Source organism: Phyllobates terribilis, unplaced genomic scaffold, assembly GCF_046119375.1.
Source record: "Phyllobates terribilis strain yellow unplaced genomic scaffold, ASM4611937v1 Scaffold_130__1_contigs__length_5004896, whole genome shotgun sequence".
Classification (NCBI taxonomy): Eukaryota; Metazoa; Chordata; class Amphibia; order Anura; family Dendrobatidae; genus Phyllobates; species Phyllobates terribilis.
The window spans coordinates 196,061-211,080 of NW_027362890.1; the positions used below are offsets into that span (position 1 = coordinate 196,061).

At 45.4% G+C, this 15,020-nt stretch overlaps 2 protein-coding genes and 1 pseudogene across 3 annotated transcripts in view; 2 read left to right on the top strand and 1 right to left on the bottom strand.

Annotated features, from left to right (window-relative positions):
* Positions 1-15,020, bottom strand: part of LOC141203898 (uncharacterized) — a 252,388-nt gene that overhangs the window by 80,362 nt on the left and 157,006 nt on the right. The window lies entirely within an intron of this gene.
* The window catches only part of LOC141203916 (uncharacterized), a 69,956-nt pseudogene that overhangs the window by 34,393 nt on the left and 20,543 nt on the right, over positions 1-15,020 (top strand).
* LOC141203904 (oocyte zinc finger protein XlCOF29-like) lies at positions 10,971-13,263 on the top strand. Of its 2 annotated transcripts, XM_073663878.1 has the most exons (3): positions 10,971-11,537; positions 12,540-12,689; positions 12,819-13,263. In XM_073663878.1, exons 2-3 carry the CDS (start codon positions 12,612-12,614, stop codon positions 13,089-13,091), a joined length of 351 nt encoding a protein of 116 aa, XP_073519979.1. In that variant the 5' UTR covers positions 10,971-11,537; positions 12,540-12,611; the 3' UTR covers positions 13,092-13,263. The 2 variants fall into 2 exon arrangements, with proteins under 2 accessions (XP_073519979.1, XP_073519978.1); XM_073663877.1 differs by lacking the exon at positions 10,971-11,537 and having other exon boundaries at positions 12,425-12,689.

The window sequence follows — 15,020 nt, forward strand, 5'->3', positions numbered from 1 at the left end:
AGTGCCGGCGTCCCTGCCCTCTGCTAGGCAGGGACGCTGTTCCCCTCACCGCTCTGCTCCGTGCCCGGCGTCCCTCTCCCGCTCTGCTGGCAGCGCGCGCTCCTACCCGGCCACTGTGCTTAGGGCGCGCACGCGCGCTCTCCCTCCCTCTTAAAGGGGCCGCGCGCGCCGTCCTAAGGAGTCCCCGGCCAATGGCCGGAGGACTTTACCATATATAAGGCACCTCCTCCAAAATGGAGGTGCCCGAGCAATGTTGTTTGCACCTGTGTCTCACCTGTGCTTCAGCCCTCAGGTCCCGTTGCCAGTTACCTGCCAGTTACCTGCCAGATTCCTGCCTGATTACTTGCTACCTGCCTGCTAGTCTGAGGTCCGACGGTCTGCCTTACTAATCCTGTCAGTCTGTCTAAGGACCAGCCTGCCCGCTCACCTGTGAGCGCACATCAGCTACCTGCCTGCTTGCCTGAGGTCCGACGGTCTGCCTTCCAACTCCTGTCAGTCTGTCTATGGACCAGCTTGCCCGCTCACCTGGGAGCGCACATCTGCTACCTGCCTGCTAGCCTACCTGGAGGCTCCGCCGTCACATGCTGTGACCACCTGCCTGTCCAGTGACTCCTGCCCGCTCACCTGGGAGCGCTCATCTGCTACCTGTCTGCTTGCCTACCCGGAGGCTCTGCCGTCACGTGCTGTGACCACCCGCCTGTCCAGAGACTTCTGCCCGCTCACCTGGGAGCGCTCATCTGTCGCCTGTCTGCTGGTCTTCCTGGAGGCTCCGCCGTCACATGCTGTGACCACCCGTTCATCCAGAGACTCTCGCCTGCTCACCTGGGAGCTCACGTCTATCTTCAGCCGCCACAGGTCGTACCAACCCTATATCTAGAGACTGCCCCGGTCACTTGCCGTGACCACCAGCCCGTTCATCCAGAGACTGCCTCGGTCACTTGCCGTGACCTCCAGCCCGTTTACTCAGAGACTGTCCCGTTCACTCAGAGACTGTCCCGTTCACCTGCTGAGACTTCCAGCCCGTCTTCCCTGGTCGCCACCCGCTCCCTTACAAGGACCGCCCCCTTGTATAGTAGCTCAGAGGTTCCGCCTCCCAGACCCGTTACAAAATGTTTTAAACATAAATTTGATTTGGTCAATCACCAGAGAACTCACACAGGGGAGAAGCCTTTTTCCTGTTCAGAATGTGGAAAATGTTTTAACCAGAATTCAGGTTTGGTTACGCACCAGAGAACTCACACAGGGGAGAAACCTTTTTCCTGTTCAGAATGTGGGAAATGTTTTAAACAGAAATCAGATTTGGGTAAGCACCAGAGAACTCACACAGGGGAGAAACCTTTTTCCTGTTCAGAATGTGGAAAATGTTTTAACCGTAAAGCGATTCTTGATAGCCACCAGAGAACCCACACAGGGGAGAAGCCTTTTTCATGTTCAGAATGTGGGAAATGTTTTAACCAGAAATCATATTTTGTTATTCACCAGAGAACCCACACAGGGGAGAAGCCTTTTTCCTGTTCAGAATGTGGAAAATGTTTTGTGAAGAAATCCTCACTTCTTAGTCACCAAAGTACTCACACAGACGAGAAGCCATTTTCATGTTCAGAATGTGGAAAATGTTTTAAACAGAAATCAACTCTTAATAAACTTCAGAGAAGTCACACAGGGGAGAAGCCTATTTAAATTCTAACCGAAAATTGTATCTTCTTAAAGGGGTTTTCCACTTCTCTTGGCACAACGACTTCTCATTCCTCATGTTTGGCCTTGTTAAAATAAAAACACTCATACGCACCTCCCGTTGTGGCACCGTTCCATTGGTGTCACAACTTGTTTTTCCGGGGCTCACATAAGGTTATTACATCACACAATCCTGCTCCCAATCAACGCCGCCTTCAGACGTATTGAAAATCAACAGGAAAGACATGGCCTGGACATACAAATGAGAGCACTCTCTTCAGACCGTGTTCCTGGGGGAATTATAAGCAATTTCCGGCCTTAAACATAACGTCCGATATGGGAAAGAAAGACGAGATCGGAGGTTAATCTGAGGTCCTCCACCTCCGTCAGCATGTCTGGTATGCAGTGTTTCTTATCGAAAGTCTTATCATCCTGCTCTGGAGCCATTACTGCCTCATCTCAGCTTGGAAAAAGAAGCAGTATTAACCCTCATGATGCCAGACAGCTCAAGCCTGGAAGTCCTGCACCAACTTCTCTCTTAATGTAGGCCTCACAAGAAAACATCTCCACAAATCTCCCTGTATTCTCACCAAAGCCCACATACTGAGCAGTGCTTGCTGCACAGGAAAATATACTCCCCCAGCCACAGGGATTTTAATATGGGGAAAGCCATAATTGATTTGTATTTCATATTGTGTCTATCCCTACTAAACAAGAGATAGAGCAATATATACAAAGGCTGAAGACCACGTACAAAACTGAAATATGTCCCCTCACTTCTAGCCTATCACAGCCTACTGACAAGGTACAGAGATAAGAGGATGATGTCGTACAAGTTGTGGCCATCAAAATGCTGAGAAACAAACACTGAATCTTCACAGCCAGCAAATAAACAGTCTCTTTAATATCATTGATGACCAAGAAAATCACAATAATATCCTGAAATCATCAATGCACAGGCGATTATGCCAACACTGTGGACACTGTTCAATTACATCCTTGGTGACCCTATTGAAAAGGAGCTGGAGATCGACAGGGCGCACCGTACATTAGGCAATCATGGCCCAGATCCTGAGCGTCCAAGGGACATTATCGGTCACGTACATTTTTTCAATGTAAAAGAGGCCGTTGTGAGGAAAGCAGGGGATTTGGGTCCTGGTGATTTCAATGGAAAACGCATACAATTGCTCACAGATCTATCCTGAATGGCACTTGCTCAAAGAAGGGTATTGAAACCACTACTTGATACTCTCTAGGAAAATGGTCTGATGTACTCCTGTGGTACCCTTTCCAGCTGCAAGCCCAAAAAATATGGAACATTGTATACTTTGAAAGATCAAAGCGACATGAGACCATTCTGTGATGTCCTGGACATTCCTAGGATTCATATATCTGCCTGGCCACCTTCTCCACCATTGCCATAGAATTTCGGCACCTCACAGAAGGCTTTCAATGGATCAGGAATTTAATGGTGATGCACCCAGACGGGAAAGGAACCTGCCAATCATATGAGCTCCTGAAATGAATCTTCTTTTCCCTGATGAGAGAGACAGTTTGCCAATGCTTACTTATTTCTTTCAGAATATAATAAGATATATCTAAATAGAGTTTTCGGTGCCACTCTTCCACTATGCAGAATGTCTCAGTTCATATCTTAGAACGCCATTTAATTTGAGTTCACATTATATTACTGTAATATCAGGCTGTATTACTTTGCTCGCTATATATTCTATGGTTCCCCCTAATAGGAACCCTAGGACTAAAGGTTTGACTTACGCCTGTAAAGACAACTCCCAGTTAGGGACTTGCATTGGGATCTGCTTGTTTCGTAATTTCCTGGTGTTCGATATATTCATAATCTATACCTCTTGGCCACTGAGAGGTAGACGTTACTATCTACCATCTATACCTCCTCTTTACTCTTAATCTTTCTCTCCTCCCCTCCTCCTTTTTTTCATATAATATGACACAACGCAGAACTCGTTCATTGAATGTCAGAGGACTTAATGTTCGGGAGAAAGGAGCTCAAGTGTTTTATCATATGAATAAACAACACGTTCATTTTCTCCTTCTTCAGGAGACCCACTTTAGAGGCGATCATATACTGTACCTCAGATTACTAACAGATATTATTCATCTTGGCGTCACAGTACAAATGCTGTTTTGAAGTCTAAGGTGCGGAGTATAGGCCGCCACAGATCACTGCCGCATACCATTGTAGAAACACTGTCTGACACTGAGAGGATGTATGTGTTTAAGATCTCCATCTATTCCAACATTTTGACATTGGCAAACTTATATCTCCCTAATTGTGACCTAATTAAGACATGATGTCAATACTTAAACAAACTAAAACATTTTCTGTAGGACCTTATCATCATTGAAGGTGACTTTCATTTTGTCTTAGATCCTTCTTTAGAGGCGTTCCTGGGCTGGAGTCACCAATCGAAATCACCCAAAAGCTTTGCTAAACGTTCTCCGGTCTTTCCAACTGGTCGATGTATGGAAGATACAACATCCAGATGTAAAGGATTATACGTAGTATTCTCCTATACTCAATATGCATAGCCGTAGAGACTTTTCCTTCATTAGTCATCACTTGCTTACATGGCAACCTACATCTCTGATAGGGATTGCTATATGGTCAGATCATGCTCCTGTATATTGTAATTTGACTATACCTGACTCCACCAAGGCTTCAACTGTGGGAACTTAAATGATAATCTGCTGAAAGACTCACTCTGTGTCTCAGACCTTCTTGAGACTATAGACTCCTTCACAAATATGAGCATGATGAAACTGCCTTACCATTTCAATGAGAAATACTCAAATGCATCCTCAGAGGGATACTAATAAAACATAGATCCAGGCTTAAAAGAGAAAGCAGCTAAAGTCTCCCATTTGCTTGAGCGGATTGAACTCCTTGACAAACAACATAAATGATCTGCTTCCCTCCAGACATACGCAGACCTGCTTAACGCTAAGCAAAGCAGCTAAGCAGCTAAGGTAGTTTCATGGATGGGTACTCGCAAATATTGTGGAATTTCAGGGCACCTACTTATGGAAGGAACCAAGCGGAAGCTTCCATTCTCGGTACTAGATATGGGGCCTCCTCGAGAAAATGAACTAAAATGTCTTAAGCTAAAGTTAATATATAAGGTGTGGGATAGGGGTAAAAATATTCTTGGGATTGAAAAGTACACAAACTATACTCCTTTATGGCACAACTATAACTTACCAGAGCTACAGAAACTAAATAATGTTAGTGAGTGGGTGGATAGGGGTAAATGTTTGGTATCACAACTCTTAAGGAATGGATTATTCAAGAGCTTTGAACAAATAAAGGCAGATTTTAGCCTTTCACATAGGGTGCTTTATCAGTATCTGCAAATACGTCATGCATATAACACACAACTAGAATAACCGCCATACTGATTGATAGACATCACCCGATAGATACCATTGCTACAGCGGTGAATACAAAATGTCTAATATCCCTTATTTATAGGCAGTTACTTGCCCTACATTTGGGTAAATATCCTTTGATCGTTAAGACAAAATGGGAGGAGGATGTGGGTCCTTTATCTGAGGAAACTTGGATTTGACACCGAATCTTTCATTGTCAGAGTCACAAAGATTGTCCCAAATTCTTCTCATTCATAGGGTATATAGATCCCCAAGTATTTTATTTAAAATTTTAATACAAACTGATGACACATGCCCTAGATGTGGTCAAAATGACGCCCACCTGATACATATGATGTGGGAATATTGACGACTACTGGAAGGGAGTGATCGCTCTTGTACTATCTGTATTTGGGATACAACTTCAGTTGGAACCTAAAATCTGTATCCTGAGACTCCTGGGAGAGGACGTAGACCAGACTCCCATATGGCAATAGCTAGCTCCAGAATATTATTCTAGCCAGATAGTTGTTGGCTCTACATTGGATAGAAAATTCTCCCCCAACGATAACAGAACTAAAATCCAGGATAAATGACACTATGCTTGGAAAGGGAGCTTATATATGAAGAAACGCTGTCAAGAAATCCATACACATATGGGACAATGGTTAATTACCCCCGGTATTGCTTCAGAAAACCTTCTCAGAAATACTATACTGGACCGTTTGTCCATTTCCTTACATAAGTAAACCAGGAATTTATATCCTGATACCCAAGGTGTCAGCGAATAATAATTGTCTCAGTCCACATAGTTGTCCCTTCTTAGATATATTCTTTTTCTTTTGATGTCCCAATAGGTAAAAAAATAATCCGTCAGGAATATTTCAGATATTTATGTACAAATGTAAAATTACTATTCCAAAACCTTGTACTATAGAGCGATATTGGGATTTATATCACTGTAAACCGGTTGTCGTATTGTTAGTGGTTATTTATTTTTATTTATTTTTTTTGTCACAAAGTTTGTTTACAAAACAAAATGTTGGTAATTATTTCTTTTGTTCAAAATGATCTGATTGAAAAAAAGAAAGATGCGAAGGTCTATAATAGATCAAACATATACAAAATATCAAGATCGCATGCAGAGGTATTCTTACAAATTCGCAGATAAATGTGGTCTCACATTGACAAGTAGGTTACATCCACACATGTAAAGGACATATGTATCCAGAATAAAAGGGGCTCCCGGCTATAGACTCATAACCCCACTGACATAGAGGAAGCATTTCATTGCTGTTATAGCTCGCTATATAATATTCATGGACAATACCACGACGTGCCACCTAATAGTCTTGAAACAAAAATTGACAAATATATTATGGACACTACCGTTCCTTCCTTACAGACCCCCGAGCAGGAGGTACTAGACAAAGCTTTCACTGAAGGAGAGATATGAGAGGCCATTAAATCATTCCCTATTGGGCAGGGAGTTAAGGAGATATAGGGGAAAGAGAAAATATACCTGTGTAGCTTATATAATGAGAGGAACAGATGTGTGACACAGTGTCTCACCAGAGAGATCTAGGACTGTAAAGAAAGACAGATAAGATAGGTATCCACCACATCATAGACAGCCCCAGTGTCAGAGGAATACAGGCATACCATAGGATTTGTTCAGGATTTCCTAGGTCTGGCGTCCTGATGCGGTATTCACCGCTTGTCAGCGTGCGGCGCCTGTATCAGAGAGCACCCGGAAGTGTTTTATACAGGCATGCAATGAGCGTGCAGAGACCGCGGCCAATAGGAAAATTGTGACCACGGCGGAAGTGACGCTATCGGTTGCTAGATAGATGAATATCCGGTCATGTGATGCCTATGGTGCTTTCCAGATGGGCGGAAGTATGTGTTCCAAGCTAGTGATAATACTATATAGCAGAGATATCACGTTCCGAGGCTGAGTACTATGTTTTAAATGGATACAAGGTGGATATGGGAAATGCAATGGAGCGGAAGAGGGAGAGTGGGATGATCCAAATTAGTAGGACCAGCGGAAATATAATTTGATGTTCCAGAAGGGGGTTAATAGGATATTAACATTGGATCTAAAAAACAAGAAAAAACATGTCAATATCTCTCCAAACATGTAAACTGTCAAAGATCGACGGTTGGGTCGGGAGAGGAGGACTACTACTCCTCTCATCCGACCGCTGATAACAGCGAGAGCGGCGCTGCTGAGGGGAGCAGTAGTTTTTCTCAGCAGAGCCGGCATGCCCGCGGTGAAAAAAAGAAAGAAAAAAAGTAAAAAGAGAAAAAAAAACCTTATGCTCACCTGTCCGGCGACCCCCGGTGTCCTCGGTCGCAGCAATGCTCTCCTCCCGGCGGCTGGCGTTATACTGCTGGGAGTGCGCTCGCTCCTAGCAGTATACTGTGCTTCCAGGACCTGTGGTGACGTGAGCAATCAGCTGATTGGTCACGTGACCGATCAGCTGATGATCACGTGACCTCACCCTGGGAATACTCTCAAGTTCTGAGTGGTAAGCTCACCGGGGCTGATCTTAAGCTGATCAACCCCAGTGACCTCACTCCTGCACAGCAATATATACTGACAGGAGTGATTTTACACTCTTTGTCAGTGTACATTGCTGTCTTTTACAGCAGTGACATCAGTGATTGGGTGAATGGCACTAGCTGACACCGAGCTCTTTTCTTTGGTGATGACAAGATGTCAATCAGACCTTTTCATGACCAAACATAAGTAAAGTAAAGAGTTAAATAAACACACAGACATAAAGCAAACACTTTATTTGAAATACAACAGGCACATTCTTTAATCATTTAAATTAACCAATATACTCAACCCAGTTCTGACGGTAATCCAAGGGTTTAAGCAATGTCCCACCAAATAACTTTATTTAGCTCCAAAAAACGCATAAACAATCAAGGCAAAACCACACATTTTATCCGCAGCATTTTTCCTGCCAAGGAGATGCAGAAACGCTCAGGAAATTTCTGCTTCAAATCCTGATCGTGCGCACATAGCCTCAATCTCAAAGGCAAAGAATGATCTCCTTAGGCACTTTATAATAGTCCTGGAAATCTGACGTAGTCTACAAATGGATACCTTAAAAACATAAAAAGAGAGTTAAAAAACAAGATACTGTCCCTTGTTCACCAATTTATTAGAAAATATGGATCCCCCGCAGGTCCGGCATAGTTCAGCGCTTCTCATGACGTTCCCTGAATCCGTTGAGAAAAGTGTATGGAGAGTCTCCATAGGCTTTTAGCAGCCGCTACTCCCGGTTCCTGCTGCACTCTGAGACCCGGCGGCTCTACACAGCAGTGACTTCAGTAACTATACTGCTCATCAGAGTCGCCGGGGCACACTGTCCTCTGTTAGACCTGGCGACTCTGATGAGCAGTATAGTTACCAACGTCACCGCTGTTCAGGGCTGCCAAGTCCCACAGAGCATAGCAGGACCCAGGAGTAACTGCTGCTAAAAACCTATGGAGACTCAGAACAAATCTCCATAGGCTTTTATTGACGGATTCGGGGAACGTTGTGGGAAGAACTGGATTACATTGGACCTGTTATTTTCTAATAAATTGTTGAATGAGAGACAGTGCCTTGTTTCTGCTTCTCTCTTTTTATGTTTTTCAGGTATCCATTTGTGGACTACGTTGGATTCAGTGGACTACGTCAGACCTGCATGTTTTTTTTGCTGTTCTTTAGTAAATTAGTGACCCAGGAAAAGTGCTGGGAAATGTTTATTCAAATGAAGTATTTTTTTGTGTGTTTTTATTTTTGATTGCTGGGACAGTAATGGGGTTGTCTTATAGACACCTCTTTATTACTAACATCAGGGCTTGATGCCAGCTATGATTTGTGACAAATTACAGCTGACATCAACCCCAAGACCAGGGGCGGACCTACCGCCCGTGCAGCCCGTTCATTGAACGGGAGCCCCCAGGGAGAGGGGGCCCCTCCAGCAGGGCCGCCATCAGGGTATGACTGTCCTGACTCCAGTATGGGGCCCGGCCGGTCGGGGCCCCCCTCTTGTGTGTCTCCTCATGCTACCCCCGTAGGGCCAGCGTCAGCACCCGGGCAAATGCCGGGGCCCTGAGCAGGTGGGGGGGCCCCTCACCGTCGGGCACCCCGCGCACTATGGGACCCGTGAGCGGAGGAGAGCGGTGTCAGCGCCCGCTCCCCCCCCCCTCTTGCTCAGGGCCCCGGCACAATGCTTACCCCTCTCCGTGCCCCTGCAGCAGCTCCTGCATCCTCTGCGGCTGCTGCACTGTGACGTCTCAGGTCAGAGGGCGCGGTGACGTCTTTACACCGCGCTCTCTCCTGAGCAGTCACAGCGCAGAGCGGGATGAGGCCGGCGACGCTGGAGTCCAGAGCAGCGGCAGCAGGTGAGACGTGAGGTGAGTATTTGATTTTTTTTTTTTTATTGTGTGGAGGCCTGTGGCAGTATAAGGGAGGGGGGTGAGGTGGGGGTGTGTGACATCCTGCATGGGGCATTAGAAGGGGGGGTGTGACATCCTGCATGGGGCATTATAAGGGAGGGGGGGTGACATCCTGCATGGGGCATTATAAGGGAGGGGGGGTGACATCCTGCTTGGGGCATTATAAGGGAGGGGGGTGACATCTTGCATGGGGAATTATAAGGGAGGAGGGGTGTGTGACATCCTGCATGGGGCATTATAAGGGAGGGGGGGTGACATCTTGCATGGGGCATTATAAGGGAGGAGGGGTGTGTGACATCCTGCATGGGGCATTAAAAGGGAGGGAGGGGGGTTGTGTGACATCCTGCATGGGGCATTATAAGGGGGGTGACATCCTATATGGGGGGGAACAGCCTGCATGGGGAATTATGTGGGGGGAACAGCCTGCGTGGGGCATTATGTGGGGGGAACAGCCTGCGTGGGGCATTATGTGGGGGGAACAGCCTGCATGGAGCGTTATATGAGGGCCAGTATTCTGTATGGAGCGTTATATGGGGGCCAGTATCCTGCATGGAGCGTTATATGGGGGCCATATCCTGCATGGAGCGTTATATGGGGGCCAGTATTCTGTATGGAGCGTTATATAGGGGCCAGTTTCCTGTATGGAGCATTATATGGGGGCCAGTATTCCGTATGGAGCGTTATATGGGGGCCAGTATCCTGTATGGAGTGTTATATGGGGGCCAGTCTTCCGTATGGAGCGTTATATGGGGGCCAGTATTCTGTATGGAGCATTTTATGGGGGCCAGTATTCTATATGGAGCATTATACGGGGGCCAGTATCCTGTATGGAGCGTTATATGGGGGCCAGTATTCTGTATGGAGCGTTATATAGGGGCCAGTATTCTGTATGGAGCATTATATGGGGGCAGTATCCTGTATGGAGCGTTATATGGGAGCCAGTATTCTGTATGGAGCGTTATATGGGGGCCAGTATCCTGTATGGAGCGTTATATGGGGACCAGTATCCTGTATGGAGCATTTTATGGGGGCCAGTACTCTGTATGGAGCATTTTATGGGGGCCAGTCTCCTGTATGGAGCATTTTATGGGGGCCAGTATACTGTGTGGAGCGATTCGTTGGTTTCTGAGCTATTGTGGAATTTACAATAGATATCGCTCATGTAATGTAAGAAGTGAAATCTTTGCATTGTACTATATATATATATTTCTCTGCGGTATCTGTGCATCATGAATCGTGGTATGTGTTAAAGGGGCCACTGAGACTCTTTCGCCCAGGGCCCACAAAAACTTGGAGCCGGCCCTGGGCCCCCGGCCCCATGCTGAGCGCTAAGCGTCGGGACATCTCAGCGCTGCTTTCCTCTGTGTAGCAGTGCAGCGCCCCTATGCCGCAGGTGGTTTTAATTGCATCAGGATCTCACTTGCCCACACATAAGCAGACGGATGTCTCTTAGAGAGGTATTCACATTGTTAGGTCCTGACATTGAGAAACGCCTTACCGCGGCTGTCAGGTACACATGAATTGGCCAATTTATGCGCTAAGATTTATCATTTATTTCTAGATTCTACAGCAGTAATGCTATTCATATTTCATAATTCATATTTACATACTCAGCGTTACAGTGTGCTACTTTGTTTTTTCATCGCCATATAGTAGACGTCCGGTAACTGGTGATAATCACCTCATGTGTCGTCTATTTGTCTCCAAGTACAAAATCCCACGTTACATTCCTCACATAAAACTGTAGAAAAGGCGGCGCGGGGTAATTGTGCCAGAAGTGAGGGGCAAATAATGGCAGAAATGTCCCTGACTGCGGAGACGTCTCCATGTAGAGTCTTCACCCCGGATATCAGGACAGGAGCCGCGCAGTTCACACTGTGCATCCACTGAGGACCCTGATCATGTGACCCCTGACTCCTCCCCTCCTGTGACCTCATCACAGGTCCTGTGCGCACACAACAGCCATATATGTGGTGGCGGCTCTGCAGGTGGAGGTATGTGGAGACCCCCATTACTGGGCGCAGGGGGCATTAACCCCTTCAGCACGGAGGCTCTCTGGGGGTCTCTGTGTGGTGTGAACAGTGAGGTAACAACTGTGGGCAGAATGCGGCTTCGCTGGTTCCCGTCCACATTAGATCCCTTCAGACGACTGCAGGATGAAGGACAGAAGCCCAGAGACGTCCTCACACAATGGCCGTTCCTTCTCTCCTAGTTCCAGCACAGTGATGTAGATACTGGTGATAATCGCCCCCATATTCTCTTTATTCCTCCGGTGCGATGGATTTACCCTCCAGTTCAGCAATGCTCCTCCGCCATCTCTCCTCCACCTCAGCTATTTACCCTTTCACTGTCACAAAACTGAACGTTCTTACAGTCCCCATTGTGTTCTCTTAGGAAATGTGTGGAATCGTTGGAGGGGTTAATGGCCGCGGGATTAGTGGGGTCTCCTATGTGCTCATTAATTCTCTGCCTTATTTACGGGAGGAGCAGCCGACATATCTGACATTACACCCCAGACACTGAATACCATATGCTACAAATTCACTGCTGCAGGCGATCCATTGTTTAATGAAATGTTTTTATTTAATGTGATTAAACCTATTTCTTGTGTTCGGCATATTTACATGGTGAACATTCATCAATGCCGCATTGGTGAAAACCCAGAGGTGTAAGGCAGGTTCTCGTTATCAGCTTCTCTTGGCATTAAACCAGGAGACAGGAGTTGTGAAAGGGTCAGGGCCGAGAACAAACAACCATCTCGTAAAACCATCTGACAACCATCTCATGAGAAACGTATTCAGCTGCCGACTCCAAGGAAGAAACTGCTTGTTGTCTGTGGCCTAAAATATAAAGGTTTTATTACTAGATGTAAAGAAGAAAACTAAATACTGTAAAATAATAAATCTCCTCATATGTTTCCCCTTATTATCTCCAGTAATTGTATTATTACACAGGATTTTTATGATTTTACATCGGCTCATCTTCTTCTCGTTCAGGTCCGTACAATATCGGATCCTCTCAGTGAAGATCGTCTATATAAGATAATTTTCCTGATTTACCCATCAAAGATGGATATGGACAGAGACAAGATAGTGGAGAGGATATTACACCTCACCCTAGAGATCCTCTTCCGGCTTACTGGAGAGGTGAGAGATTCTGATGACGTCACATTACATCATTCTTATCTATGGGAATAACAGATGGACAGAACTGGAGAGGTGAGGACTCTGGAAATGTCTGGAGTGAGATTTATTAATGTGTCTCTCCATAACCAGGATTACACAGTAGTGAAGAAGACCTCTAGTGAGCGCTGTCAGGACCCTGTGTCTGAGGGATGGGGAAGACCCCTGAGCCCAATCACAGGGCCTCCACCTCACCCCCTGATACATGAGGACATCAATGACCAGAAGATCCTAGAACTCACCTACAAGATGATTGAGCTGCTGACTGGAGAGGTGACACTGCTGGGAATGCTGGGACATTATACAGTAACGCTATGGAGGGATCGAGGGGATGACGGTATCATTGTATGTGTCAGGTTCCTATAAGGTGTCAGGATGTCTCTGTCTATTTCTCCATGGAGGAGTGGGAGTATTTAGAAGGACACAAAGATCATAGAATCATAGAATGGTAGAGTTGGAAGGGACCTCCTGGGTCATCTGGTCCAACCCCCTGCTCAAAGCAGGATTCACTAAATCATCTCAGACAGATGTCTGTCCAGCCTCTGTTTGAAGGCGTCCATTGAAGGGGAACTCACCACCTCTCGTGGCAGCCTGTTCCACTCATTAATCACCCTAACTGTCAAAAAGTTTTTTCTAATATCTAATCTGTGTCTCCTCCCATTTAGTTTCATCCCATTGCTTCTAGACTTTCCTTGTGCAAATGAGAATAAAGATGATCCTTCTACAATGTGACAGCCCTTGACATATTTGTAGACAGCTATTAAGTCTCCTCTCAGTCTTCTTTTTTGAATGAATATAGGGACGTCATGATGGAGGTTCCCCAGCCCCTCACATCACCAGGTAATTGACAGGGCTAAATACACACGGCCTATAATTATCTGTATGTAAAGAATGAATTCAGTCCCTATATGTGTTTCCTCCAGATCTATCCAGTAAGAGGACAACACCAGAGAGATGTCCCCGTCCTCTTCTTCCACAGGACTGTAAAAAAGAAGATCCCAATGTTCCTCAGAATCATCAGGTAGATGGAGAGAAGGTGTCATGAGATCTCCCCTATGATGTGTAGACGGCTGTGAAGGTCTTGTGCTCAGTCTTGTTTTATCCACCTGTATTATATATTTTATACTTGTGTAATGAGAACGGTGGAGATGGCAGGATTAGAGCTGATCATAGATGTGACTTCTCCTTCTGTCTGTGACTTTTACAATATTTGTTTCAGGGTGAAGATCTGACCCATATTAATACTACAGAGACATATGTGAGGGGTGATGAGCGGTGTAAAGAGGAGATTCCTACATATGATTACCCAGGTGAGTAGTAACCACTAAATGCAGAGAAGTCACAGATTCTTCTCAGTCACCGGCTGTGGCTGCTTTATCGGTGGTGTAGTCCGGCCGTATCACAATCGTGTAATCACCATTTTGCCTCTAGACCACAACATTCTCCTCCACCAAAAACTGTTCAAATGACTTTGGGCAATGGAAGCCCTTTCTGTGCTGCTGAATGTTCTCATATGGTCCCTACAAGACCAGGTCCAGTCTTTCTGACCAAACTTCACTTTTATGATCGACAACATTAAATGTGCAGTGAGGGCCAAGTGTGAATTTCTGTACAATAACAACAGAGTTTCCCTTTTACTTTTCAATTTCTTTTAAAATTGACTGACTTCTAACAGGATTGCGATAAACTACATAAAAAACATTACACATGTGCCATGATACAGTGGGGGAAATAAGTATTTGATCCCTTGTTGGTTTTGTAAGTTTGCCCACTGACAAAGACATGAACAGTCTATAATTTTAAGGGTAGGTTAATTTTAACATTCAGAGATAGAATATCCAAACAAAAATCAAGAAAATCACATAGTATAAATTAGATATTTTTTTTCATTTTGCAGTGAGAAGTATTTGATCCCTCTGGCAAACAACACCTAATATTTGGTGGCAAAACCCTTGTTGGCAAGCACAGCAATAAGACGTTGTTTGTAGTTGATGATGAGGGTTGCGCACATGTCAGGAGGAGTTTTGGTCCACTCCTCTTTGCAGATCATCTCTAAATCATTCAGATTGTGATGCTGTCACTTGGCAACTCGGAGCTTCAACTCCCTCCATAAGTTTTCTATGGGATTAAAGTCTGGAGACTGGCTAGACCACTCCATGACCTTAATGTGCTTCTTTTTGAGCCACTCTTTTTGTTGCTTTGGCTGCATGTTTTAGGTCATTGCCTTGCTGGATGACCCAGCCACGATCCATTTTAAATGTCCTGGTGGAGGGAAGGAGGTTGTCACTCAGGATT